The sequence below is a fragment of the Aphelocoma coerulescens genome, chromosome 3, assembly GCF_041296385.1.
Source record: "Aphelocoma coerulescens isolate FSJ_1873_10779 chromosome 3, UR_Acoe_1.0, whole genome shotgun sequence".
NCBI classification, from domain to species: Eukaryota; Metazoa; Chordata; class Aves; order Passeriformes; family Corvidae; genus Aphelocoma; species Aphelocoma coerulescens.
Window position 1 is genome coordinate 39,572,818 of NC_091016.1, and position 25,501 is coordinate 39,598,318.

Genomic DNA, 25,501 nt, shown 5'->3' on the forward strand with positions numbered 1-25,501 from the left:
GACGGGACGGGACGGGGCGGCCGCCCCTGACTGAGCCCGGGCCGCGACCGGAGCCCGCGCGTGCGCCGCAGAAGCCCGCTGGGATGATGGCGCGGCGCTCTCCCACTGTCCCGCGGTGCTTCCCCGCAGTCCCGCCGCCCTCCTGCGTGTCCCGCCTTCCACTCGCACCGCCCCTTCCGGGCGTCCCGGCGCTGCCGTCCGCCGTGGGCCGCCATGGCCGCGGCCGCCCGGTTGCGGCGGCGGCTGTTGCTGGCGGTGCCGTGGCGCTGGCGCTGCAGCCCCTGCCGCGGCGGTGCCGCCTGCCCGTCGGCGGGGCAGATCCGCGCCGCCTTCCTGCGCTTCTTCGAGGAGCGCCACGGCCACCGCCGCCTGCCCTCGGCCCCCGTGCGGCCCCGCGGCGACCCGCGCCTCCTCTTCGTCAACGCGGGCATGAACCAGGTGCTCTCCCCGCTCCCGCACCTCCCCTCCTCCGGCTCCCCGGCTCTTCCGCGTCTCCAGAGGAGCGCGGCCCGGCTTGGGGTGTCCCCTACCAAGGAGGTCTCCGGTGGTGCTTTGGGCTCCCCGCCGCCGTCCTCCCGGACGCCTCTCGTAGTGCCGTAGTGCTGTGGGAGTCTCCCTCACTGGCCGTAGTTGAGAACTGTCTGAGCACAATCCTGTGCCATGTGTTCTAGAACGAACTTGCTTAAGCAGGGAGGTTGGACCAGATGACCCACTGTGGTCCCTTCCAGCCTGATCTGTTCTGTGTTTCAGGAGCCCCAGGCGCAGCCCCCTGTGCCCGGTGGCATCTGTCAATAGCGGATGCCTCTCATTTCCAGTTCAAGCCCATTTTCCTGGGCACGGTGCACCCCCGGAGCGAGCTGGCCCAGCACCGGCGGGTGGTGAACAGCCAGAAGTGTGTGCGTGCCGGAGGGAAGCACAACGATCTGGAGGATGTGGGCCGAGATACTTACCATCACACGTTCTTCGAGATGCTGGGGAATTGGTCCTTTGGGGATTACTTTAAGGTGAGGTGATAGGAGTGAACCCTTTCTAGGGGAAAATGCAACTTTTCTTTTGGAGCTGTGCTGTAGTGCCACAGGAATGTGTGCAGAAGGTGTTTTGGTAAGGTCCAAATTACTTCCTGGGAGCTCTGTGGCCTGGAGCAGAGATGGTCAGCTGGTGGGCTCTGTCGCTAAATGTGCCCTGCAGACTCTCAAAGCACTCAGCCTGTTAAAGCTGTGACCAACACATAAAAATCAAAGTTTTCTGTGAGAATGCCAGTGTCGACCATTTAATATGGTGAACAGATGTTACCAGTTCATTTGATGCTTATTACTAGTAAGTTTGAAAAGGGTAGAAGAATAAAGGATGCTAGGTTTTTTAGCTGGCGAATGAATACATTTTTTCTGTGAAAAAAAATTATCCATGTAACTCTGCCGGTAAGCACATAGATGCACACCATGCTGAAGGTCTCATAACATTTTAGGAATGTCAGTTTTCCGCTGGCAGCAATGAGCTGTCTCGCTCTCCTGACCCTCATCCTGCTCTTTGAAATACACTTGAAAATTAGAAAAGGAGAGAAACAGCTGAAATTAACGTCTTTGTTGTTTGACTCCCATTCTAAAGACCCTTCCTGAATTACTGTGCTTCATTTATGTTCCCTACCTGCTCAGGAGGAAGCATGTAGCATGGCCTGGGAGCTCTTGACAGAGGTCTATGAGATCCCCAGAGATCGTCTCTACGTCACCTATTTTGGTGGAGACCCCTCGCTGGGGCTGAGCGCAGATGAGGAGTGCAGGGACGTGTGGCTCCGCCTGGGGTAAGCGTGTTAGAGAAGAGGTTCTGAGCAGCAGGTGCTGACATTTCACTTTCCACAGTTTTGCATTTGCTCTTTAGTTCATCAGCTGTAGGGGCCAGAGATTATGTTTTAAACCCATTTTGTTTCTGGTTTCTTTGGGCTGTTAGAAGGCAGCTGGGCTCTGAGCTCACTGAGTCTCTTGAACTTTTGGTTCATTCTCAGATAGTATCGGTGGGGATGGGTGTGTGCCTAAAACTGGCTGGTGTGGATGAAGTACATACAGGATCTCCAGTCCTTTGCTTCCTCTGCATGGTGAGAGTACATTCTCCCCTGAAAGCTAGCAATGGCTGCTTCAGTGAGAGGGTGCAGCCGTTGCAGAGAGCACTGCTGTGCTTTAGGAGCTTGTTCCAGGCTGCATGTAGGCTTTGAACCCAAGGCAGCCAGCTCTGTGCCACTGATGGTGTTCAGATCTTGCCTCTGCTCCAAGGAGCAAGGTGCTCCACAGACCCAGTGGAGAGCCTGTCTCGGTCAGCAGGGGCCAGGCTGTGTTTGCCAGTCATTCTGGGCTGAGACTAGGGTCCTGTCTGCTTTGGCCCACTTAATCTTGCTAAGGAGAGTAATTCTCTGTGAACAGAAGCAGAGGAATTCTAATGTGTTTGCTTATTGAGTCTGTAGTAGGAAGAAAGGATTCCTTTCTTCCATCTTTCTCTGTGATCTAGGCTACTGTGTGATTTGTGTATATGCCTCAGCACTGCCACCTCTGTTGTTTGCCTTTCCAGGGTGCCTGCCAGTCACGTGCTTCCTTTCTCATTGAAGGACAACTTCTGGGAGATGGGGGACACAGGTCCCTGCGGTCCCTGCACAGAGATCCACTATGACCACGTGGGTGGTGGCAGAAATGCTGCAGCACTGGTGAACCAGGACAACCCCGATGTAGTGGAGATCTGGAACTTGGTCTTCATGCAGTACAGCAGGTACCAGGCATCTCGTCTGAACTCCAGAACCTTTCCCCCTAGCCTAACTCGAAAATCATGTGTATATTCTCAGACTTACCACTGTTTTCCAGGAGGTGGCAATACCAGGAGCAAGAGAGAAGCTATGGAGATTTGAGCATAGCTCTTGGTCCTCTTTGCTTTATTTCTCTGTCTTCTTCAACCTTCACTGCTATTACTGTATCCCGCAGCCATAGGGAGGAGGAGAGAGAGCCAAAAGGCAGGAATTGTGCAGCAAGATTGATTTATTTAATTATCTTACAAACTCTTTTATAGACTTTTTTCTTCATAGTCTAATTGGTCAAAGGATCAGCCACCCCCTGGGGTGATTGGCTAGAATCCTAAAACATCCATTGTCAAAATATTTTTCTACTGTACCATAAACATAGTCCTACAAGGTCGCAGGTGTTCATGGTTTACAGAACTCTGCAATTATCTTCATGAGAGAGAAAAGTATCCCACAGGCCTAGAAAGAAGCAGGAAAATTTCTTGCTAACAGCATTTTTGTATCCACACTGCCTATTCTCCCTTAATGCTGCATTCTAGAGATCTCTTGAGGTCTGCAGCAGCCTGGAGGAGGAGGAAAAGGCATTTGTCCCTATTAGGGAAGGCCTTTTTCCTTAACATTGCAGCCTATCCTGACTATGTGACGGTCAGATCCTGGCTGCCTGAAAGGGCCAAGGCAGACAGTCTTGTCCCTGAGCTTCCTTATGCTGGGTCACCCACTGTTTCCATCCCCTGTCACTTTCCCATTCTCTTTGATTCACCTGTTCCTTATTTTTGCCCGTGAACTGATCCTTGCTTCTCTTTTGCCTTTTTTTTTCCCCTGCCTGGCTGACAGAGAGGTGGAGGGGAATCTGCTTCCCTTGCCGCAGCACCATGTGGATACAGGAATGGGTCTGGAAAGGCTGGTGACAGTTCTGCAGAACAAACGCTCCAACTATGACACAGATCTCTTCACTCCCATCTTGGATGCCATTCACAAGGTGATGGTGCTTCCCTCAGAGTCACCGCCCAGCAAAAGCTCCTTGCACACAGACTGCTGGGTACTGTAGTACAGCCTTCTCTGTGTGTTACTGAGCAGTGTTTTGAGACAGGAGATTATGTCCTTCCAGATCCAATGCGGTGTTCTAGAAAAAAGGGAGAATTCCAGGTTGGAAATCCGCTGGAATATTGGCACTGGTGATTCGTTTTTCCTTCAAAGTGTCTTAAATTTCTCAGTGCCAGGGCATTGGCTGACCTGTGTAAGGTACAGAAGTCTTGGTCTATAGTGGTGTGGAAGGATTTAATGAGTACATCTTAGGTTCAGAGGTAGTTGAGAAACATGGTGTCAGGCATGGCTGCTTGCCTCTTGCACTGAAACTTCTTCTGCAGCCATTAATTTCTGCTGATCTGTCTCCCTACTTTCTCTTTTAGGGCTGCGGGGCACCCAGATACCAAGGTTTGGTTGGGGATGCTGATGTTGGGCATGTGAACATGGCCTACCGCGTGGTGGCAGATCATGTGCGCACCCTGTGCGTGTGCATCACTGATGGCATCTACCCAGGCTTCTCTGGAGCAGAGTAAGGACAGAAGGAAATGGCATGGGGTGAAGGGAGTTAGGACTAGGAAGGAGTATGAACAGCCAGGGAGGAGGTTCTGGTGCAGGCCCAAGATAGGGAGTGCATGAGCTTTTGGGGTGGCAGGAAGATGAGAGCCGGTAGGGGGTTCCAGTCTGCTGACTTCCCCTTGGATGGGTGTAGAGTGTTGGGAGCAGCTGGCCTGTGTTGGTAAGTCAGACCAGAGGAGCTGGGAGATGCTGGATGTGGGAGCTGGGCAGGGATGCTCACAAGGCTGTCTGAGGAATCCTGCCCTGTTTTCAGACTGGTGCTGCGTCGGATCCTGCGCAGGGCTGTACGCTTTTGCTCTGAAGTTCTACAGGCTCCACCTGGGCTCCTGGCCTCCCTGGTGCCTACTGTAGTGGAAGTGCTGGTGAGTAAAACTGCTGTCTTGGGGAAAAAGTTCATCACACATGTCCTATTCAGCCCCATGTCCCTTGTCTGCACACTGTCAGGAGTCAGTCAGGAAGGTGTACCTGATGCTGTGCATTCCAGCATTAAAAACCTCTTGTCCCCATATCACTTGGGAGGGAGGGGGCCTAGTGTCATCAATGGTACAGTCAGCACAAGCATGTGTAAGTGTATGCAAGTAACCTCTATAATGTTTGTGACATACTGTGAGATCCCCTGAGGAAGATGCTGAGGATGTTATCACTAACTGAGGCTCACTTTCACAGGGAGATGCTTATCCAGAGCTGACAAGGAATGCCAACCAGGTGAGCAATGTGGAATCCCCCCTCTCATTATCTTTGTGAGGCACTGCTCTCAGGGCCAGAAATCAGCTCGCCCTTGGGACTTATCTGGAGGAGTTTGCATCACCTCCTCTGTAACCACGTTCTCGTGGGTGGGCTGAGATGTGCTGGGCACAAGAAGTATCTGTGGCAGATTTCCATGTGGGAGCTCCACTATATCCTTACCAGGGACTGCATGTCCTATGTAAGCTGTTGCTCTAAAAAAGCTCCAGTAGCTTTTTTTGTTGAGTGCAAGTACAGCCTGTCCTTGCCTGCGTACCCTTTGTCTAAAGTGGAGTGATGATTTAAGGCTAGTCCCTGCTTGCTTCCACTGACAGCAACTTCTCTGGCTGTTCCAGACATACAGTTGTAATTGGGTCACAGATATGAATGCCCAATAGGGAACATTTGTCAGCTTAAAGCCTCCCCCACGTGGATGGTCAATATTTCCTTGACAGGAATGGTGACAGGAGGCACAATGACTTTGGCACTGTTCGATAATGCATCAGAGCCATGTTGTGATGGATACTTGCAGAACAAAAAGGGCAGTTGATATGCTTTGAGCTGACTGAGCAGGGCTGAGCTGAGCTGGGGAACTCCCTGAAATGTTGTGGTTAACCCTTCTTCTGATCCTTGGGCAGATCAAGGATATCATCAATGAGAACGAGGCCGCGTTTCTGTCCTCCCTGGAGCGTGGGAGGCGAATCATCGAGCGGACAGTGCAGCAGATGGAGCCCTCCACAAATTTCCCAGGTGAGGGTCCCTCCTCTGACAAGCTGCACTTAGAGACAGTTTGCTCCAGGTCCTCACAAGCATGGCAGTCAAAACTGGTTGGTGTCTGTCTCCCCTGCGTATTCTGTGACCATCTAGCCCCAGACAGAGCAGCAGATGTTCCTTTCTCCAGATTGCAGTTGTTTTCTAGTACTTTGTTCTCACAACAAACTAGGCACCAGGCAAGTTAGAAACATGCCCTTGTAGATGCTGAGAAGGCTAGCAGAGAAAAATTCTCCGCTTTTTACTGTCTCATGTGAAAGTCTCCATTCTCACGCACGCTAGCTGTCTGACGGTTGCTATTTGGTAAACATTTCCAGGTGCAGGGCTGTTGTGAGAACATAGTGGAATTGTTTTTGGTTCACTGGAAATAATATTTTGAAATGGGTGGTTATACTGCTCAGCCACTCACTTTGGTGGGTGGCTAGCCAAGGGGCCAGTCATGTAATTTCTTTTTTGTGGCCCATGCTATAAAAAGATGGGGTTTTGGCATTAAAGGGGTCAGCTTTGACCATACTTCTCTGACCTGAATCTATGTTGTTTTTCACTGTCCCTGTGCACAACAGCGACACCCTTGCTGTTTTATTGACTGATAACTAGGTCCTTACAACACACAGCTGAGAGGAGTAGCACAAGACCCAACCAGGGCAGCTGCCTGTCTAGATGTGGTGCACTGAATTTTAGCAGGAATGGGGCTGTAAAGCATCCTTAGTACTCAGTCCCATGCAAGAAGAACTGCATGGCTTCTCTTCCCCTTTAACTTTTGCACACAGTACAGGTGGATCCAGTTACCAAAGCACACACTAGATTGGTCCCATCCAGAAAAATCTTGAGATGCCTTTGCCTTCTGTGTTCACACAGAGTTCTTGTCCTTCTTTTTGTCTTACAGCTGAAGTAGCCTGGTCTCTCTATGGGAGTTTGGGATTCCCTCTGGATCTGATTGACTTGATGCTTGAAGAGAAGGGAATCAGTTTGGATTCAGCTGCTTTTAACGAACTTGCTCTGGAAGATGCAAAAGTAAGAGGGAGACCTGCCTTGTCAGAGTCATTCAAAGCCTTACCTGTCTCCTGTGAACATGGAAGCAGGCTCCCTTTCACTGCTGAGGCTCTTTGGAGCACCACAGGACTACCTTCTCGCTGAAGGGGAAATGAGTCTGAAATAGCAGTGTCATCACAATCCACTTGTTTCTGAATGTGGGACTGAAGTACTGGCTGGTGATTTTTCTTCAGGTGTTTTATGATGCTGACTGTTGCTGGAGTGAAGGTTATAAAATATATATAGGTTAGGAGACTCCTCTGTCAGTCATGTAGTCTAACTTCTCACACAAGGTAGAACCAGCTTAGCCCAAGAAGCAAATTATTGTGAAGAGTACAAAATTTCCTTGGTCTCTGTAGTGCTGAAATACTTGCACTGTCCACTAACCACCACTGCTCCCCAGTGCAGTAATTGGTTTGAAGCCTTGCTGTCCTGAGCTTTAATGGCCTGGGAGCTTCACAGCTACACAGCAAGCTGTGCCAGGAGGGATGTGTTAACAGTGGCGTATGGCCTGGCTCAAGGCTAGCACAAGTGCTATTGAGTGCTTGTGAGGTTTGAAGGGATGGGGTTGGTTAGCAGTAGCCTACATCAGCCTGGATCTGAACAAGCCTTTTCCATGAAGGTGGAAGAAATCACTCCTAGCCTTGTAGCTCCAGTTACGTTTGCTTGCCCCCCAGGTATCTCCCATCTAACCGTGCCTTTGCTCTGCTGCAGCGGAAGGCTGGTGGCCCACAGGCAGGACAGCCAGGCAACACAAACACCCAGCTGGATGTGCACTCGCTGGCTCAGCTGCGCAGCAGCAGCGTGCCTGCTACCGACGACTCCCCGAAGTACGCCTACACGCTGGGGCAGCACGGGCAGTACGGTGAGTGCCTGGCCTCCTGCAAGGCAAGCTCTGCTGCAGTCCCTCACATGACTGCTTTTGCTGCCTAACCTCATGCATGCATAACGTGTACTTCGTGGTACAAACCTGTCCACCTTGCTGCCGCACTTTTTCCCTACCCCTGTAGCTCATCCCAAACTAGGTGCTTTTCTTCGTGCTGTTGGTATGTCCCTAGGAAGGCTCTGGGCTGGTAACAAGGCTGAGCTCTGCGTTGGCACCATCTGGGTGCAGTGGTGAAACAGGGACTGTTGATTTCTTCCGGAGAAAAGTCTGTCTCCCAACAATAAGGCTTCTGGGTGTGCGCTCGGGAGAAAGAAGGGTAATTATGCAAAGGGATTATGTAGTTGTGTGAAACCGTGCCCCTGCTGTTTCCGTGGCACACCACTAGGTGCCAGCGCAGGCTTTTTGGCATCCAGGGTAACTGAGGTTGCTGATGCTCTACGGAAGGCATGAAGTTAAGCCACAGGGAGCAAGGGGTGGTGTGGCTGTCACAGACAATTAGAGATGGCTGTGTACAGCCAACTCCCTTTTACCCAGTGTGCCGGTGGCAGCCCACGCTAAGCAGAAAGTGAGGCAATTCAAGCTATATATACTACAGCAAGAGCACAACAGAGGAAAAAAGCCTAGCAGTGACATTGGTTGAAATCTCCAAGCCAGAACTGTCCCACCTTCTCAGCTTCTGAATTATGAAATAATTCAGGTTGAAAGGGATCTCTGGATGTCCAATTTCTTGATAAAAGTAGCATCAGTTTCACAGTTGTATCACCTTGCTCAGAGCCTTCTCCATTTAAGTTTTCAGTATCTTCAGGGACACAGATCTCACAGCCTCTCTGTTCCCTGTTCTTTATCACTCTTGGAGTGTAAAGTTTTTTTTGCTTTACACACAGCCAGAATTCCCTGTACTCTAGATGTAGTCTCCCAAATGCTAAATAGGGATGAATAACCTCTTTCTTTGACCTGCTGGCTATGTTTGTGTTCATACAGCCCAGCAGGCAGGCAGCCTTCCTTGCTGCAAGGGCACCCTGCTGGCTTATGTTCAGCTTGCTCCTGAGAGCCTAAGATTTCTGTCAGTCCATTTCTGTAGACTGCTCAGATGCCTCCATAAAGCAGTCCAGTTCTTCAATGTATCAGCCAGTCCCTGCCAATTAAGTGGGATATGGGTACATCCCATTTTGTCAGGGATAGTAATTAATGAAGATGTTAAGTGGTGTTGTCCCTTACAGCCACCAAGTAGCTCTACTAGTAGCTGAGTATCATTGAACACTGAACTACTGAGCAATTCTCTCTGGGGCCCCCTGCCCAGCCAGTTACACACCCACCTTATGGTCCACTTGTCCATAGTGCCCAAATTTGGGTTCAAGGATCCTATGGGAGAGCACATTAGAAGCTTGCTGCATCCAGGAAGGTGACGTCCCTGCTGTCCCATATCCACAATGTCTGTCATCTCTTCATAAAAGTCAGGTTTGCCAAGCTTGCAGTGTAGCAAGATGCAGATGTGTCTGTGCCACATTTTCTTCTACCAGGCTCATGTGGAGCCGGATTGGGTGTCCCTGCCTGCTTAGCTGCTACTCAGCAGTTCTGTCATTAGGTAAGTGAGGGGTAACTTAGTTCTAGTCCTTTGTCCTTTCTACCAGTAGCTGTTCCTCTCCTACCAAGGCAAAGTGCCAGCTTTCAGTATAGCCCAGGTGTTGGCAGGGTTGGCATGGGGAAGTGATCCCTCCTTTCCTGTTGCAATCTGACAGGATGTGTGCACTAATTGCTGCTGTCTTCTTCCCCCTGACAGAGTTCAGTCCATGCCATGCCACTGTCCTGATGCTGTACAGAGATCAGTCTCTCCAGAAGGAGGTTGGGGCAGGGCAGCGCTGTGGTGTCATCTTGGACAGGACTAACTTCTATGCAGAGCAGGGTGGGCAAGATTCTGACCAAGGCTACATGATACGTTTAGGACAGCAGGTAAGGCCCTTTGCTGCCTAAAGCAAGGCTGCTATGGGTTCTGAGGCCAGGCACAATTCCCCAAGTGATGGGTTTACTGTGTTCATTCGCAAGCTGCTGTCTCTTGACAGTTCCCTTGGCATCAAGGCTGGTGGGGTGAGGCAGAATCAGCAGTAACTTCACAGAGGTGTATTTGCTGCTCTGGTTGTCTCTCACAGCTCTTTGCAATTTCATCTTGCTGAAGAAAACTAAAGTCTTCTCAGGTCTTCCTTCAGTGTGCTGCCAGCTGGGGTTGTAATGCTGAGAGAAGGCAGTCATTGACCACAGAGTCTGTGACTTAAGTAACTTATCTCTGGTCAGTCCTGGACAGCTGCAAGCAGTGCCCAACCTGACATCCAGTTCAAAAACTCTTATTCCCCCCAAGAGCATCAGGGAGGACCTCCACTTCTGCAGCATGTTCCCTCAGCCTTGCCAGAGGGAGAGCTTTGACCCTGTCCTGGGAAGTTACATGAGGTGCAGCTTTTTCTCCTTTCCCCATTCCAGCTCTTGATAATCACCCCTGGGCCTTTTTAGCCTTGCAGAATGTGACAGTGCCTTGTTCAGCATTTCCCCCCAAGCCAAAGTCGTGGTCCATTTTTTGTTGCCATCCCATTGAGGCAGAAATGGTACCTTGGATGCCAGAGACAGGTGCCTTGGGAGATGCTGTCCATTTTCTCATGGATGAGCATACTTGCTAAGAAAATTCATCAGCACGGGTGGCATTACTGCCCCTCCACTGCAAGCTGGCAACCTCAATGTATGTGTGTAGTGAGTGGCTGGGTACATGGAAGGTCTGAGACACTTTAGTTATGTTTGCAGTAAGCTTCTCTCTGCTTTTTCCACCCATCCCTCTCTTTTAGGGATTGGTGGGAATTGTGTTTGGGTCAAGCAGGTACATAGCACAGGTATTTGGATCTTCCCTGTGTCCTAACTGATCTTTCTGTCTCCTTTCTCAGGATGTACTCTTCCCTGTAGAGTCAGTTCATCTCTGTGGTGGCTACGTGATCCATGAGGTCACTGCTGTGGAAACCCTGCGTGTTGGTGACCAAGTGCAGCTCTTTGTGGATGAGGTGATAAGTTAACTGCTCTTAACCTTTTCCTTGTGACGTCCTGAGTAACCCGGGCACAGCAGGTCTTTGTCCGTTGTATTCTTGAGACTGTTCTTCACTGTAGTGTGCAGTGGGAAGGAGACATCACAACTGACTCTGTAATCTTTGCGAGCCATTGGTCTGTCCAAAAGTATCCAGCCTACCCTTTACTGTTTTTCAAAGATGATCCCATGGGAAAAGAAGTTAGATCTGCCCTGTCACGTAACTCATCTGACAGCTGTGCTACCCGTTGGTTCTCCTCCATCTTCTCCTATCCCCTCACATGCAGCCTTTTCCTTATCTCTTTGTGCCGTGCCCTGCTCCCCTGAGCTGTGGAGAACCAGCACTCCTGCTGAGTGGTGTGTGCTTTCAGGCGCAGCGCCTGGCCTGCATGACGAACCACACCGCCACCCACCTGCTGAACTTCGCGCTCCGACACGTCCTGGGTGACAACACCGAGCAGCGGGGCTCCCATGTGACAGCAGAGCGGCTGCGCTTCGACTTTGATACCAAGGTGACTCTGAAATCCAGTTTCCTAGTTCTCAGCAGTACCACCATTCCAGTACTGCTCTTCTCACCAGGGATTTTCCCCCTCTTGCCATAATCACTCCTTCAGAGACAAGTCACATTTTATTTGAGTAATGAAGCTTGGTCCTCTGGATGTGACTGCGTCCACTTTGCATCGTCCTGGCCCTCAGCAGGGCTTGCTGAGGGGATGAATGGGGGTCAGAAGGGAAAGGACTTAGCAAGGCCAGTGGTCGTGGGACTGCCACGAAATAGTGTAAAGGGGTCTTTCAGAGATGGTGCCTGGCTGTGACACATATCTGATGTCAGGCACTCAGGCGAGAGCATTTGTGAAGCTTTGGGTCAGGCTGAGTGCTGGCTCTGGTAACCTGTCACTCATTCCAGTATCTCTCTTGAGGGCTTTGGCTGATGCTTTTGCGTCAAAAATCCTTATCTGTCATGGGAGGAGAGGGTGGGAGGGCCATGATGTTCACAGTTCCCTTTTAAAAGCAGAGAAGATGAGATGCAGGGGAAGAGTGGTTTGCCCAAGCTGAGTCATCTGGTGGCTCTGCCCCAGTTCTCCCTCCTTCGTTCTCTACCTCTCAGGAGCCTTCTCCTGAATGTGGCTGATTTCCTCAGGGCCATGTGACCGTGGAGCAGCTGCAGCAAGTGGAGCAAGTGGTCCAGGATCTGATCAAAAAAAACGAGGTGGTGCATATGGCTGAAGTGCCCCTCACACTGGCAAGAAGAGTTCGGGGGCTCCGGGCAGTGGATGAGGTATGACAGGATGGCAGCACACATCTTCGTGAGCCTTCTCCTTCAGCAGGAATCAGCTGGGACACGAGATGTTGACACAACATATTTCTGCAAGGGAATTGTCTCCCAAAACTCATAAGGGAAAATAGGACAGAGATGAGATTCAGGACACTGTGTTGTAGAACATGGAGACTGGTGATGCACAGGCTGTTTATGCCTGTGGACCAAAAGCCTGTCATGTCACCAATTGTTTCTTCTCCCCATTGGTGGATGGTTGTGGGGGAGAAGTAGTGCCACCCCTGACTCAGGGGCTGCTCTAGAATAGGGGAAAAATGAGGCAGACACCTGAAGCCATGTAGTCAGTCTGTAAGTGCCCCTGAACGACCATGTTGTTAGCTGCTGATCCCTATCTCCTCTGTCAGGGGTATCCAGATCCAGTGAGGATAGTGTCCCTGGGGGTCCCTGTGGAGAATGTGCTGACCTGTGACTCCAAGGCTGCAATGCAGACCTCTGTGGAGCTCTGCTGTGGGACGTAAGTGACTTTTACTTGCAGCCAGAAGGCATGTTTTTGGGCACTGGTGGCTGAGATAGAAGCATCACTACAAGCTCAACTCCCTGTCACTGTGAAACTAAGTTTCCTCACTGGAAAAATATTGTGAGGACAGGATGTGCTAGTTACGAAGCTTTGGAAGTTCCAGGGTGAGCAAACTTTAATGAAATGCACAGCATTTTTCCTTACTTCATAGTCTGAAAGCAAGCTGGAAGCCACAGCACCAGCAGAGTGTGGGAAAGGTGTGTGTGACCTGTCACACCAGGGTTGTGGTGCTTTACCTTTGGGGTTGTAGGAGGGCTGGGGACCCGGCTGGAGACTCCCATTCAGCTGTGAGAACTTGGGACTGCTCTGATTATTTTAATTAATTATCTTCACCCTCTTCTGCTTTTAGCAGTAATGAGAGTAGAAGAAAAGTTAATCAATCTTAGGACAGTGCTGACACAAAAAAAAAAAAGAAGGAACAAACTGGTCTTAGAGCAGACAGAGCTGAAAATGAGCAATTTTCTAGCCATGAGATCTTGTTGGGAGTAGTGGGACAAGAAACTGCAGGGGAGAAGAGATGATCAGTTCTTGTGAAGCTGTCTGGAATGATTACTTGTGGTAACAGAACCCAAGACACTGTAGTTTTCATATCCAGTGTTGAATAAACAAGAAGGAAAAGGGAGGTTGTCAGTGTCCTGAGACTGCACAACTGTCCTTTGTCTGGAGTCTACTGGCCGGGCTGTGAGCTGGCCTGACAAAAAAGTGGTGGAGTAGCAGCTGAGTAGAAGGGAAAAATGCCAATTTATCTCACTGCTGAAGGAGAGGAAAGGAGGACAAAACTTGGCTGCACCATTTGACTGGAGCCTGCTGGGCATGTAGCACATAGGGTTCCTCTGGAGTAGCTTCAACCCTGCTATCTCTTGCCTAACAGGGTACCATCAGGATTTTAGGGATGGGAAAGGAGTCAAGGTATTGGGATTTGGAAAGAGCTGCTGGACTTTAGAGTTTTCTCAAAAGAAAGCAAACTTCCTGATTTCTGTTTGTGAAGAGCAATGTGCTTTCTTTCCTATTCTCTGCTGACTTTTTAGGCACCTTCTCCAAACAGGATCTGTGGAAGATCTGGCCATCATCAGCGAGCGCCAGCTTGTCAGAGGGATTAGCCGTGTCATTGCAGTGACAGGGGGACAAGCCAAAGAGGTAAGAAAGAGGGAACTGAGATTTCTGCCATGTCAAGGCAATGCCAGAAAGACCGAACTTTGTAGGTTCCCCATAGACAATTGCCTCCAACTCCTTTGGTTGGAGCCCCCCTGCTGTGCCTCATCTGGCTTCCTGCTTCACCCTTAGACTCAGCTCTGCTACTGTACCTCACTATTCACCTCCTTTCCCTCCCATCCTAGTTCTCTGTCTCCTTGACCTTCATTTCTCCCTTCAGACCCTCTTCTGCAAGATAAAAACTTGGCACAAAATATCAGGAAGCCTCTGGTCTATAAATTTCAATCCCCCAGTAGGTATTTAAAGGTGTAATTCTTTGTGCATTGATTTTGCCTCCTGCCTATCACAGCTGGATTTGCACTTGATGATTACAGGGCTTTGGCCTCATTGTTACAGCCCTTTTGCTTCCTTTCTTTAGTCTTTCTTCTGCTAAACTGTGATTCTGGTCTGGCTGGGTCTGTATAAAAAGTAAGCAGCCTACTATTGAGTTTGTGAGATCACTCTGTCCTTTGAGTATTTGGAAGTGTCAGGTGCCCCGTAAGCCTTCCCTCTCTGCCTTTAAGGCTGCTGTCAGAGGAGAGTGACTCATAGTCAGTGGAATTGGAAACACTGAAGGCAAAGCCCACCCCTGCAAATCTGTTACTTTTTGGCTGGCCATCCCCTGTGCATCTGTGTCCCAGAGAAGCTTTTTTCTTCATGCAGAAGAACAAAAAGCTGCAGGGCACATCTGCATGCTTTGCTGGAAGTGCTGACCTGGAGAGCCCCCGAGAGGAGCTCTGTGCAAGTGTTAATGAGACAAGGGAGGCTGCAGGCATGAGAGAATTACTTGAAATAAGGGTTGTGTATCCTAGCTAGGCAGAGCAGTCCTCTGCTGTCCTGCTCTAAAATCTCACAGGACCATCCTGGGCACAGACATCTGGCAGGGAGGAAATGCTCCAAACCAAAAGGATTGGCACTGGTGAAAAAAGCTTGTAATAGCTTTTAAAAAAATTATTAATAGTAGCATTCTTGGTGAAAGCAATAACAAATATACCAGGATAGCTAAACTCAGGAAATATGCTTGAACAGCTGATGAGGTTTCTTTCAGTTTTAGTGTTTCTCTTGTTTCTTCAGTCACTCATTTCAAGATTGCATTTGCTAATGAAAAAAAGAGCTCTAAGATGCTCCACAGAGCTCCCCAGTTTTTCCTCAGTGAAATCCTGATGATTTTGGTGCAAGTTTTTAAGGAAACGTGAATTTTGACCGTAAATACCACATAAAGCTCGACAGCTTGGTCCTCCTGAGTGTGACCATCTAGTGCTGGTTGCAAATCTAGAGAGGAATGTTGTATTTCAGAGTCTTGTGCAAACAGTCATTCCTAAACCATCAGTAAGTGTCTTCTTACTGGATTCTGAGCAGCACTTCAGTGCTCATGACTGCTGTCTCCCTCCTTTCTCCATCCCTGTGGATTGTTTCTGTTGCTGCATTTGAAGCATTGCATTCCTTCCATCTCTGCAGGCCCGGGAAGTAGGCCAGTGCTTGGCTATGGAAGTGGACTCGGTCTCTCTACGAATGCAGCAGAGGATCACCTCTATTCCTGAGATGCAGAACCTCTCCAAAGAAGTGGGCCAGTTGACCCAAGTAAGGATTACAGTCCTATACAGAAAGAGCCCAGCATGGGCTTTATCCACTTGAGACACTTTTTCCCTACCAGGTTCACATCTTACCATGGTCAATAGCAAGGGCAAGTTGCTCCCTGCTGTTGCCTCTTTGGTCATAAGGATTTTTGCCAGGTCCAGGTGGCTGTGTTGCAGATGGCCAGCTGAAAAGAGAAAGCTGCTCACCATGGTGACTGGCTGCCCTGATCACGTGGGTTAAAGCAGGGTCTGGGAAGAGGCCATGCTCCAGCCTGACCTCCCAGAGAACTAGCACTCTATGTCTAGGTACAGTTTAATGTTCTTACAGAGCAAATTGTCTTGCAGATGGTGGCCAGCACTGTAATGCCCCAGTGGCAAAGAAAAGAACTACAGACCATCCTGAAAGCACTGCAGCGAACGGCCAACACAGCTATCAAAAAACTGGAGCTGCAGCAGGTACTGAGGCAGCAGCACGCTGACTTGCAGCCAGCTGATAGCACACACCAGGGCACCTGGTGTCTCTGTCACACTTCACAGCCACTCAGTTACTAGGGTCTCATTAGAAGGCAGAAGAAAGCCCATACAATCACACACAGTGCAACACAAGCCCTGTGTTGGGTTGATTTCACTGGCATTATCCGGGGCCATTGTTTAAAATGCAGAGAATGACTGGCTGGGCTTTTAGCACCTGCAGAATTTCCATGTCTTCCTGCCTGTGAGAACAGAGACCCCCCCCATACAAACATTTTTGGCCAATACCAGTAGGCAGATGGGCATCACCTCCTCGTTTAGGCATGGAGAGGATGAGATGGTCCTCACAGTGGGCTTAACAAAGTTATACAGTCAGACAGTGACGGGACAGAGTCCTTCCTTCAGCTACATGGATATTGCTGTGCTTCCCGCATGTGTTTGTGTTCTGCCAGTTTACATGAAAAGAGATTAGAAATGCTTATTGGTAACTTAGAGATCTCAGGAAGAACTATCCCTTTCTTAAAGTAGGAGCATCTTGCCACAGAAGCCTTCCAGAGACATGTGGCGCTGTATAGGTCCAGGAGAGGGGCTGGGGACTGAATGAATCACTCTCTATTCCACTTTTGACAGAGGTTCATCTCTGCTTGCATTTGGGGAAGGAGGGCTGTACAGGTGTCCACATGGAGATTTCAGTCTGCCAGTCTTACTTTGACTTCTGCTATCAAACATCTCCCATCTGTCCCACAGAGCAGCACTTGGCATTCCTTTTGTGTATCTATTGCATGCCTATATCCCCATCTAACACAATCTTGTGCTCGAGGCACAAACTCTGGCGTGCCCCCGGTCAGAGAGAGTGCAGCTGCGTTCTTCTGTGCGTCGCTGAAGCGACTTCGGCATCAGGATGGGTGCTGCTGGCTGGGCTCGCTGGCTTCTTTGCAGAGGGAACACGGCAGGAGCCAATGGGATCGGCTCATGTTAGCTCGGAGACAAAGGAAGAGAGAGGCTGTTCTGTCTGACTCCTAACAGGTTTATTGTCAGAAGTTTCACAACCCGAACAAGCTCGGAAGGGATGGAATGCGATGGGAGGCTCCCCCGAGGCTTGTCCTCAGTTCTGTAGGGAATTTGAAAACCCCGGTGAAAGGGGAAAACAACCAATGAGGTACAGGCCAGGGGGAGGATACAAGGTAACAGGAACCACTGGGGGAAACCGAGAGGCAGGAGTTATAACAGAGAACCAGTGAACAACCGAGTAACCGGGAATTTTCCCGAACCAGGGGAGGCGGCTTGGACCCGGGCACTGCCCAGGGAGGTGCAGTTTAGGCTTCTGCCGCCCCTCGACCCACCCTCTGAGCCTGCCTCTTCGAGAAACTCGATCCAGGGCATGGGCTGGGATTGATTGGCATCTTGCTGCCCCAGCCCCGCAGTGGGCTGGGTCACCACAACACCCATCCAGCCCGCCCTGTGCCACCTGTAGGCCTTCAAAGTGCTGTTTTTCTCCCTCCAGGCTGAGAAGAAGGCGCAAATCTTGCTAGCAAAATACTGCAACCAGCCTGTCATCATTGATACTGTCCCAGCTGATTCCCTCTCTGTGAGTGATCCACATTCTTTGTTGGCCCAGCAATACCTCAGGTGCTGCAAACAGCAAGAGGGAATTGCTGGGCACATTTCCTGCTGGATGCTAGTCTCCTTTGCTGTTGCCTGACCTGTCTTCTCCCTGCCTCTCCTAGATCCTAATGAAAGTAGTGAACCAGTTGTGTGACAAGTCTCCTGGCACATCAGTCCTGCTGCTCAGCCCTCAGGCTTCGGGTGAGGTGCTCTGTGCCTGTCAGGTGTCCAAGGTAAGCAGAACCCTGGTAGAGACAAGGGGAACCTACCTGCCAAGGGGGCTGGACCCACTGTTCAGCAGGTCCTGCTTGAGGCTTTTCCTGGGGCTTTGCCCAGTGTTGGTGGTTAATCACACAGGGGCAGAACCTGAGATGACTGTAGCAGGACCAAACGTGCTTTCAGTCTCTGCTGGGCACAGATATCCCTGGATCCTCCAGGCTATGTTTTCCCAGGGGCAAGACACAGCATTAACATGTAAGCTCAGCCTTTGTGGTCCTCACAGTCATGACTGCCTCAGGCTGGGTAAGGAGAGGATGCTGTTACCTTTCTTTATTCATAGACTGCAAATAATGCACAGTACAAATAACTTGTCTGTGTCTCTTCCCCAGAATTGCCTCCCCACGTTCTCTGCTGCTGACTGGGCCGTGGCTGTCTGTACGCAGATGGAAGGGAAGGCAGGAGGCTCTCCCATCGTTGCTAAGGGCAGTGGAAATGCCAAAGGCATGCAGGGAGCCCTGACTACTGCACTGGAGTTTGCTCAGAGCAAACTGTGATGCTTTAGTGCCAGGACAGCTGTATGCACCCAGCTGGACACTCGATACCAAGCATATACTCTGCCCCTCTGAAAGGATTAGCAGCTGAACATTGCTGCAACCACTGCTTTGGAGCACTTGACTTCTGACCATCCAGGATCAGCAGAGACCCCACTGACAGAATGATGCTGCTTGTTCCCAGCACGAGCACATGGGGATGGAGCCTTGGAAGGCACTAGTTGCAACAGCACATCCTGCTTCTTGTGGAACAGTGCAAGTCTTGCCACAGGATCAGCACAGAGATTTTGTGAGAACATGGGGAGCTGGAACAGTGTTATCCTCAAGCCATTAAAGGGTAGAGAGTATCCATTCACCTGATGTTTCTTGTTAGCTGCACCTTTTTCTTTCTGCTCTGGCAGAGGGGTTCGTTCTGCCCCTGCAGCAGAAGTCAGCACGTGCTCTTGTCTAAGCAGTTCCATCCTACTGCAGAACTCAGGACACCCCTCTGATTAAAAATGCTACTCTGATTTAGAAATGGGAAGAGAAATCCCACCTTGCTTGTGGGCTCAGGCTTGTTAGGCTGTGCAATGGGTAGTGCTGAAGCCAGTCCTCAGCACTGAGGGAACAAAATTGTCGCCCTCTCCACCTCTTTGCTTTGGATGAATGTTCTTATCTCAGTTTCTTCCTGCCACTCCCTTGTAAGTCCTTCCTTCTGGCTTCTTACCAGCTCCTACCTAAAAACCAACACTGATCTTGCGAGTTGTGAGAATGGGAACTGTTGCTGTGTTGTAGCATGGAGGTGCCTGCAGCAGGATGCTTTGTCTTGAGGTGAGCAGGTCTCATAAACTGGTTATTTTTCACAAGCAGTGGTGGACCCAGTAAATTCAATTCATAAAGACATTTCAGACTTCAGTGTTAGAGTGATGGTGAGAGCTCCTGGCCAAAGCATCATTATTTCAGATACAGTATTGACCTAAATAGAGATCACAAATCGTAGCTGAGGCAAAAGTGCAACGGTATAGTAATACAAGCAGGTTTTCACCCTGTGAGCAGCAAGAGCAGCCTGACACAGATGAATTCCACCAGCAGGTAGGGTTGCCTGTCACTGTGAAGGGACCAGTAGCTGCCTGCTTTTAGGGAGAGAGGGAGGAGGGCTAGAAGCACAGTGATGCTGATGGATGGGTAGCAGGAAATGGCTGTCACACAGATAGAGATTAGTGAAGAGGAGGTAGTGGGGAATGGCCATGTCCAAATGAGAGGCTTCCCACTTAACTGTCTGCCTGAGGGAGGGTGAACAGCTGCTGTGAGCAGAGCCTCATTTCCCTTCTCTTCAGTGAACAGCTTACCTCAGGGGAAAAAGGGACGTGGACTTTGCAGGGCATCCTTAGCAGAGAAGGGGTTTTCTTCCATATCTCAGTGGTTGTCCAGCCCAAAATCTCATATGTGGTCCCTATGGCTTAATGTGGCTCCTACTCATCTTTGCCAAGTGCCAGAAGCTGGTTTTGCGTTGGAAAGTGCCAGATATAAGTGTGAGGGCTCAAAGGCAGAAGGAATGCGGAGGCTTTAGGGGCTGGTGGTGCTCCCAGCTGTCCTCCCCTTCTCCCCCAAATCACTGACAGCTACAGCAAGAGTGCAGACCTTAAGCCTTTGGATCAGTAAATGCTGCTTCCAGACAGGAAGCTTAAAGCAGGGCTTATTGCAAAGGGATCTGTGAGCCAAGGTCTCAGGGCATCTGCCCCTGCTGCCAAGAGTTCAGCCATTAGAGCGGCGCATAGGCCCCTTTCTTTCATCACTGCAAGTGGGGCAGGTTGCTGCTCATCCCAGAGCCTGCCTGCATTCCACTGTGGCAGAGCAGCTTGGTGTCTTCTCAAATTTCTTTCCATTTCTGGATGCAGTGGTGCTACTGGTGCTCTTAACATCCCTGCATCTGAGCACTGGGCAGAGCTGGAACACCTAGCCCAGTGCTTTGGGGCCCTTGTGACAAGGATGGTAGGGTGCTGGAGAGGGTGTATGGAGTCCCAGAGGATGGCTCATGCCATCAGCTGAAAGCAGCATCAGTGCCTGGTGTTGCACAGTTCCTGTGTTTCACTCAGGCCACAGCAGCACCAGGAGGGGGTGGGAAGGGGCGCTCTGTGTTACTGGGAAAGCGCTTTCCCCGCGTGCTGTTGTGTTACTGTATTAATAGCTGCTACAGGAGATGATGTCTCCTCTAGGTGTTGGAGAGTAGGTGTGAGGAGGAGGAGAGGAATGCTGGCTTGAGCTGCTCCTGCATGATGCTCCAAAAGCAGAGCCTGAGCTTGCCAGCAGCAGCCTTATGGAATTAACCCACTTTGGCTTGATTGTTAGCTTAAAAGACCTCATAGACTTTTGCCCAACCCCTTAAGGGGCAGAGGTCTGGGTGCTGCCCTTACTGAGCCCCTGACATCACTCCCCTGGAAGGCCAAGGGCTGCTGCTGGAGGCGCCGCAGAGCGGTGGCTCTTAGAGCTGTTGGAAGGAGATCCATGTCCACTGTGGGAGCTGCTGAGCTCTCAGCACTGTGTGGTGAGTGAGCAGCAAAGACCTGATGCCTTGGCACTCCAGGTCTGTTTGACCCCTCCTGTGTTCCATGGGAAAATGACTCTGTTCCCAGGGTATTTGCAGCAGCCTCAGCATCTGACACACCCAAGGCTGCTGCATCCTCTGCACCACCTTCCTATAAACCTTAAAAACCACCTGGTCTGTAAGCAGGGATGCAGCTCAGCTGGGGCAGTCTTCGGAACCCAATTTTCTTCCTCCTCTTTTGCTGCTCTTGGCTTTTATAGACATGAAATTTAGTATTTCCCGTATCCTTTCTGAGCTTGCAAGAATCAATGACATCAAAGCACAACCAAATCCTGATTCTGTAAGTCCAGTAGCACTAAAACTGCTCTGGCATTGAAGGAGAAAATGGATCTTATCCTACCAAAGAGTGATTCTGTGGAGGTATCCATGGTGCCCATATCATCTCAGGCTGGTAAAGTGGGTCACTGCAGCAGGAAACGCTGGCGTTTGTGCTGCAGCCGTGCCAGGCTGCTGCTGATCCTAGGAGAGGCATTTCCTGTCGTTCTCCTGGTGAAGTCCCAGTGCGCAGACTTACATCCCATCCTCCTCTTTCCCTGCTGCAGGAGGACAAGACATTCACATCCTGTGCTGCAGGAGCTGCCACATTTGTGCCTGGCATGCCCTGTATGTCAGCAGCAGGGCAGGCAATGCTCAGCTGGGAAGGCTTCAGGAAATGAAACACAAGTTTGAAATAGAGTTCTCTGGCCAAAATTGCAGCCTGCATTCCCTTACAAACATCAAAGAGCTAAGGTGCAAGCAGCATCCTGGGCATACATTTGCACCTCCAAACACAATGCACACAGAAGGGACAGCAGGAAGTGGGAAACTAATTAAAAGACGATGGGGTTTTTGCTGTGAGCATGTGCTGTCAGGTTGGCAACACCTTCATAAGGCCAGATGGACCCCGAGGTCCCTTAAGGGCACCTGCAATGCAAGGGCTTGCCAGCCTCAACCCCAAGCAACTACCTGACATTGGCAAAAGGGGAGCAGAAAGTACTTTCACGTCTCTTCTTGTGCACTTGGTCCAGGAGCCTCACTCTCAGTGGCCTGGGCTGCAGAGTGGGAGGCTGGCACACAGTGTCTGGGAGAATCCCAGCTCTCCCTAGGCACCTCTGCCACCCCGAGCCCTGGGACAAGCTGCTTGTCCCAAGGGCCTTGACATGCTGCACCTTGGGTGCCATAGGACTCACTTCAGGAAGGTCCTGGGATTGTGGTGGTAGTAGCAGGGCTGAGCCATGTTAACAGCGTGCTGAGCCATGGGCTCAAAAGCTGTGGGGCTTGGTCCCTCACAGCTGGAGCTGAGCCAACTCCCAGAAACACCGAACATAATGTAGCATGTCCAAGCTGAGCCCTGCAGGGAGAGAGAGCACTTCAGGGGCAGGGAACCAGAGGTGACCTTTAAAGGTTCTTCCCAACCCAAACCGTTCTATGATTCTGTGATTCTGCCTGCGTAGTGGTAGTGTGCACTGAGCTGGTCACATCCCACATGTACACGTGTAATCCAGGAACCCACACATCCACGTATCTGTGGGATTCTGGGTTGTGTTTGCAGGCTCTCACCCTCACACTGCCCTGCACTGCGGGCTCCCTGCTCCTGCAGCAGCCAGCACCCACTCGTGGGCAGCTCCTGCACAGCACACACGAGGCTGCGGAGGGAAGCCATGGACTTGGCACCCGCGGTGAGGCGAGACTTCCCATCCCTTGGGAGCAGCTCAGGGCTACATAGAGCTGGTGCTGCTGCTCACCTTCCACATCCCAGATGCTTGGGAAAGGAGGGAATGGCTCTGTGCTAGAGGAATTCAGCTGTGGGACAGGCACCATGGGCTGGGCAGGGACAGGCCCATGGCTGAATCACCCCTCCAACCCTCGGTCCCCAGATTCTGGGGAGCATTTTTGGGGAGAAGGAAGTTTCCACTGCAGGAGAACACTGTCCACAGCCACATGCTGAGTGCCCAAGGAGGCAGGAGAGGCATTTCCTGGGGAATCCCAGCAGCCCGCCTTTGCAGCGTGTCCTTCACGGCCAGCTGGTTCCCTGCATGAGAGCACTGGCACTTTGCATTCAGCTCCTCAGCCTGGATTGCAGCTGGCGTTTCCATGCCACTTGCAGAGAGGCATGACTTGCTCAGCTGCATCCCAAACCTCCTCTTTCCTCCAGAAAGCACCAGGTAAACCCACAGGGCTGGGAGAATGCTTCTGCTTCCCCCTACATCTGCTCCCCATCACCATCCCAACTGTTGTCAGGAGCACCCTGCTACTGAGCATGCCCTCCTGACAGGGAGCAGCCTATTTCCATCAAGGCCTGAATTTTGATTTATTGATGTCATTCTGCATCACTGGAGGGTGGCTGCGGGGTCCCAGGGTGTCAGCACAGAGGGAATGCAGTGAGGCTGCCATGGTATTACCCAGTCTGCATCCAGAGAGCCACGTGTTGCTGCATCTCCCATGCACTGCAGAGCTGCTCATCCTGCAGGTGTGCAACCATGGCAGGCCTCAGTGGAAAGATGAGCAAAGCTATACCCACAACCCACCCCAGGCACTGGGGTGCTGCTGCCCACCACATGTAATGGCTCCCTTGAGACTGGGGGGGGGGTGGAAGGTGACCCTGTAGGGTCTGCTGTGGTGTAGACTAGAAGGAGCTCCATTGTGCCCGAGTCCCTATTGCACCCAGTGCCTGTGTGTTCACTTTTGTAAGCTGGGGAGTTTCTGGAGTTGTGAAGCCCTACCATACACAGTCACTTAAAACTCCCATGGGGGCTGTCAGTCTCAAAGTATTGCTGTAATTCCAGTCCAAAATCCTAACCCAAAACCCCTCCTGTGTTTTCAGCTGGCTGTGGGATCCCTATCCCAGAACTATTGCCATCAGATGGTCTGGTTTTTCTGGGACACTCCACCCTGAGCCTGCTGCAAAAGTCCCTGAGGCTATGCAGACACTGGGTTACTATTCCAGTCCCCAACCAAGATCCCTGCATCTCCTTCTAGTCCTTGCCCAGCCTCATGTCACGCACTTTCCTCTTGCTTTGCATCAGAGGTTGCCTGGGCTTGAGCTCCAGGAACAGGAAGATAAATCTGAACCTACGTAGACCTTCTTTTCACATGGTGAAAAATTATTTACACTCGGGTTGGGATTTGCTGCTCTACTAATTTTGTTGTCTCCTCGTTTGCCTGTTTGTCCCACATTCCACACAGTGTTTCCTCCCTTCCTCCCTCCCCCTTCTTTCTCTCACTGCTGTCTTTCCTCTCTCCTCCTCCTGGCTGGCCAGGTTAGGCAGGTGCAAGAAGAAGATGCACAAGGAAGATAATCCACCGACTCAAATATCACTGAGTTTCACAGAAAAAAGGGGAAACAGAGGCAAAACTAAATGACCTTTAAAACAAGCGAGTTCTCAGGTTCCCTCCTCCACCCAGAAGTGGCTCCTCTGCTCTGTTATAACCTTCTCCTCCCTGCCCCAGCATTTATTTATAAGCACCATCAATAATTAAGAAGCTGCCTGCCTGCCTGCTTGCTTCAGCTGCAGTGTTGACAGAGGCATTTCTGACATTTCCTGGCTCAGCCTGGCTGCTTTGGTCACTTGGGCTTTTAATTTTCTTCCCCTGCCTTGTTAGAAGCACAGGAATCACCCACCTGGAACAGACTGGACATCCAGAGAGCCAGGAGAGTTTCCTGCTGGAGCTGCTTGCCCCAAGAGTTGCTGGCTTTCACAGCACTGCAGCAGCAGGATGAGCTGGGATGTCTGGGGTGTCCCCACCATGGGCACCACCACTCCCTGCCAGAGGGAGGGTCTGGGAGAAGAGACCCCCCCTGTCCACATCTGAGGGCCATGGAGCTCGCACACTGGCATTTCTTTGTTGAAAAGACAGCAAGTGAGGGCTCCGCAGCTGGGGTTCCTGCCCTGGGGGAGCAGCATCACCCTGGGCACTCAGCCAGGGAGATGGAAGAAGAAGAGGCCCACCAAGCAGTGCAGCCAAAAACCACAGCTGAGCAGGATGAGTTGGCCCTAGCAGGCAGAGCCACAGGCCTTACAGTACAGGGGGACAGCTGGACTTAGAAGCAGGGATGGAAAGCTTTACACTGGCCCAGAGGAAGCACCACAGGGCATAACCCAGGGACAGACGAGGCACAGAGGCAGCAGCTGGGCTTGGCACATTGCTGGCACTGCAGAAGTCCTTGGGAACACTCCAGGTTGCTCCTTGTGGGTTCAAACGCACCCTGCAGGCATCAGGCAATCTCTGACCCCTGAACAAATCCTCAGATGTAGGGTTTCCAGACAGCCTGGTTCAGCAGCTGCGGGCACAGCCTGCAGCATGTCAGCCCAGCTCCTTTGCCAGTGTAATCCGGATGCAACGATGGGGCACAAGAGGGAAGCGCAGTGGTTCTCCCTGAGCTGCCCTGCAGTGCTGCTGGACACGGCAGAGACTTTCAGGGAGGCAGTGGCAGAGAGTTGGAGCAGGGGGCATCTGGCAGCGCGCACCCAGCTCCCCACAGCACACAGCAAGATGCTTTGGGGCCCTGCTCCACCAGCCAAGCCCTGAAAGGGAACACCAAGGGGACTGTGGCTCTGCCATGGCCCCCAGCCCCTGCAGTGAGGCCAGGGAGTGCCCGGGAGCTGGGTGCAGCAGCAGGAA

At 51.2% G+C, this 25,501-nt stretch overlaps 1 protein-coding gene across 1 annotated transcript; it reads left to right on the forward strand.

The window, feature by feature from the left end:
- Window positions 1-176: 176 nt before the first annotated feature.
- Window positions 177-18,675, forward strand: AARS2 (alanyl-tRNA synthetase 2, mitochondrial). The gene is made up of 22 exons (XM_069009846.1): window positions 177-438; window positions 816-1,004; window positions 1,653-1,798; window positions 2,557-2,751; window positions 3,611-3,755; window positions 4,186-4,331; window positions 4,632-4,740; window positions 5,045-5,083; window positions 5,740-5,851; window positions 6,759-6,886; window positions 7,619-7,769; window positions 9,571-9,740; window positions 10,715-10,828; window positions 11,220-11,360; window positions 11,990-12,127; window positions 12,529-12,638; window positions 13,730-13,838; window positions 15,351-15,473; window positions 15,815-15,925; window positions 17,445-17,528; window positions 17,668-17,778; window positions 18,154-18,675. The coding sequence occupies exons 1-22, from the start codon at window positions 214-216 to the stop codon at window positions 18,316-18,318; spliced, it is 2,961 nt and encodes a 986-aa protein (XP_068865947.1). The 5' UTR covers window positions 177-213; the 3' UTR covers window positions 18,319-18,675.
- Window positions 18,676-25,501: the final 6,826 nt, after the last annotated feature.

What these genes read in the sequence shown, in the direction of transcription:
- AARS2 (XM_069009846.1), top strand. Translation starts at nt 214, where the DNA reads ATGGCCGCGGCCGCCCGGTTGCGGCGGCGGCTGTTGCTGGCGGTGCCG. An exon ending in TGCAGCTCTTTGTGGATGAG is followed by an intron (nt 10,829 to 11,219) that starts GTGATAAGTTAA and finishes GTGTGCTTTCAG; the next exon opens with GCGCAGCGCCTGGCCTGCAT. An exon ending in GCTTCGACTTTGATACCAAG is followed by an intron (nt 11,361 to 11,989) that starts GTGACTCTGAAA and finishes TGATTTCCTCAG; the next exon opens with GGCCATGTGACCGTGGAGCA.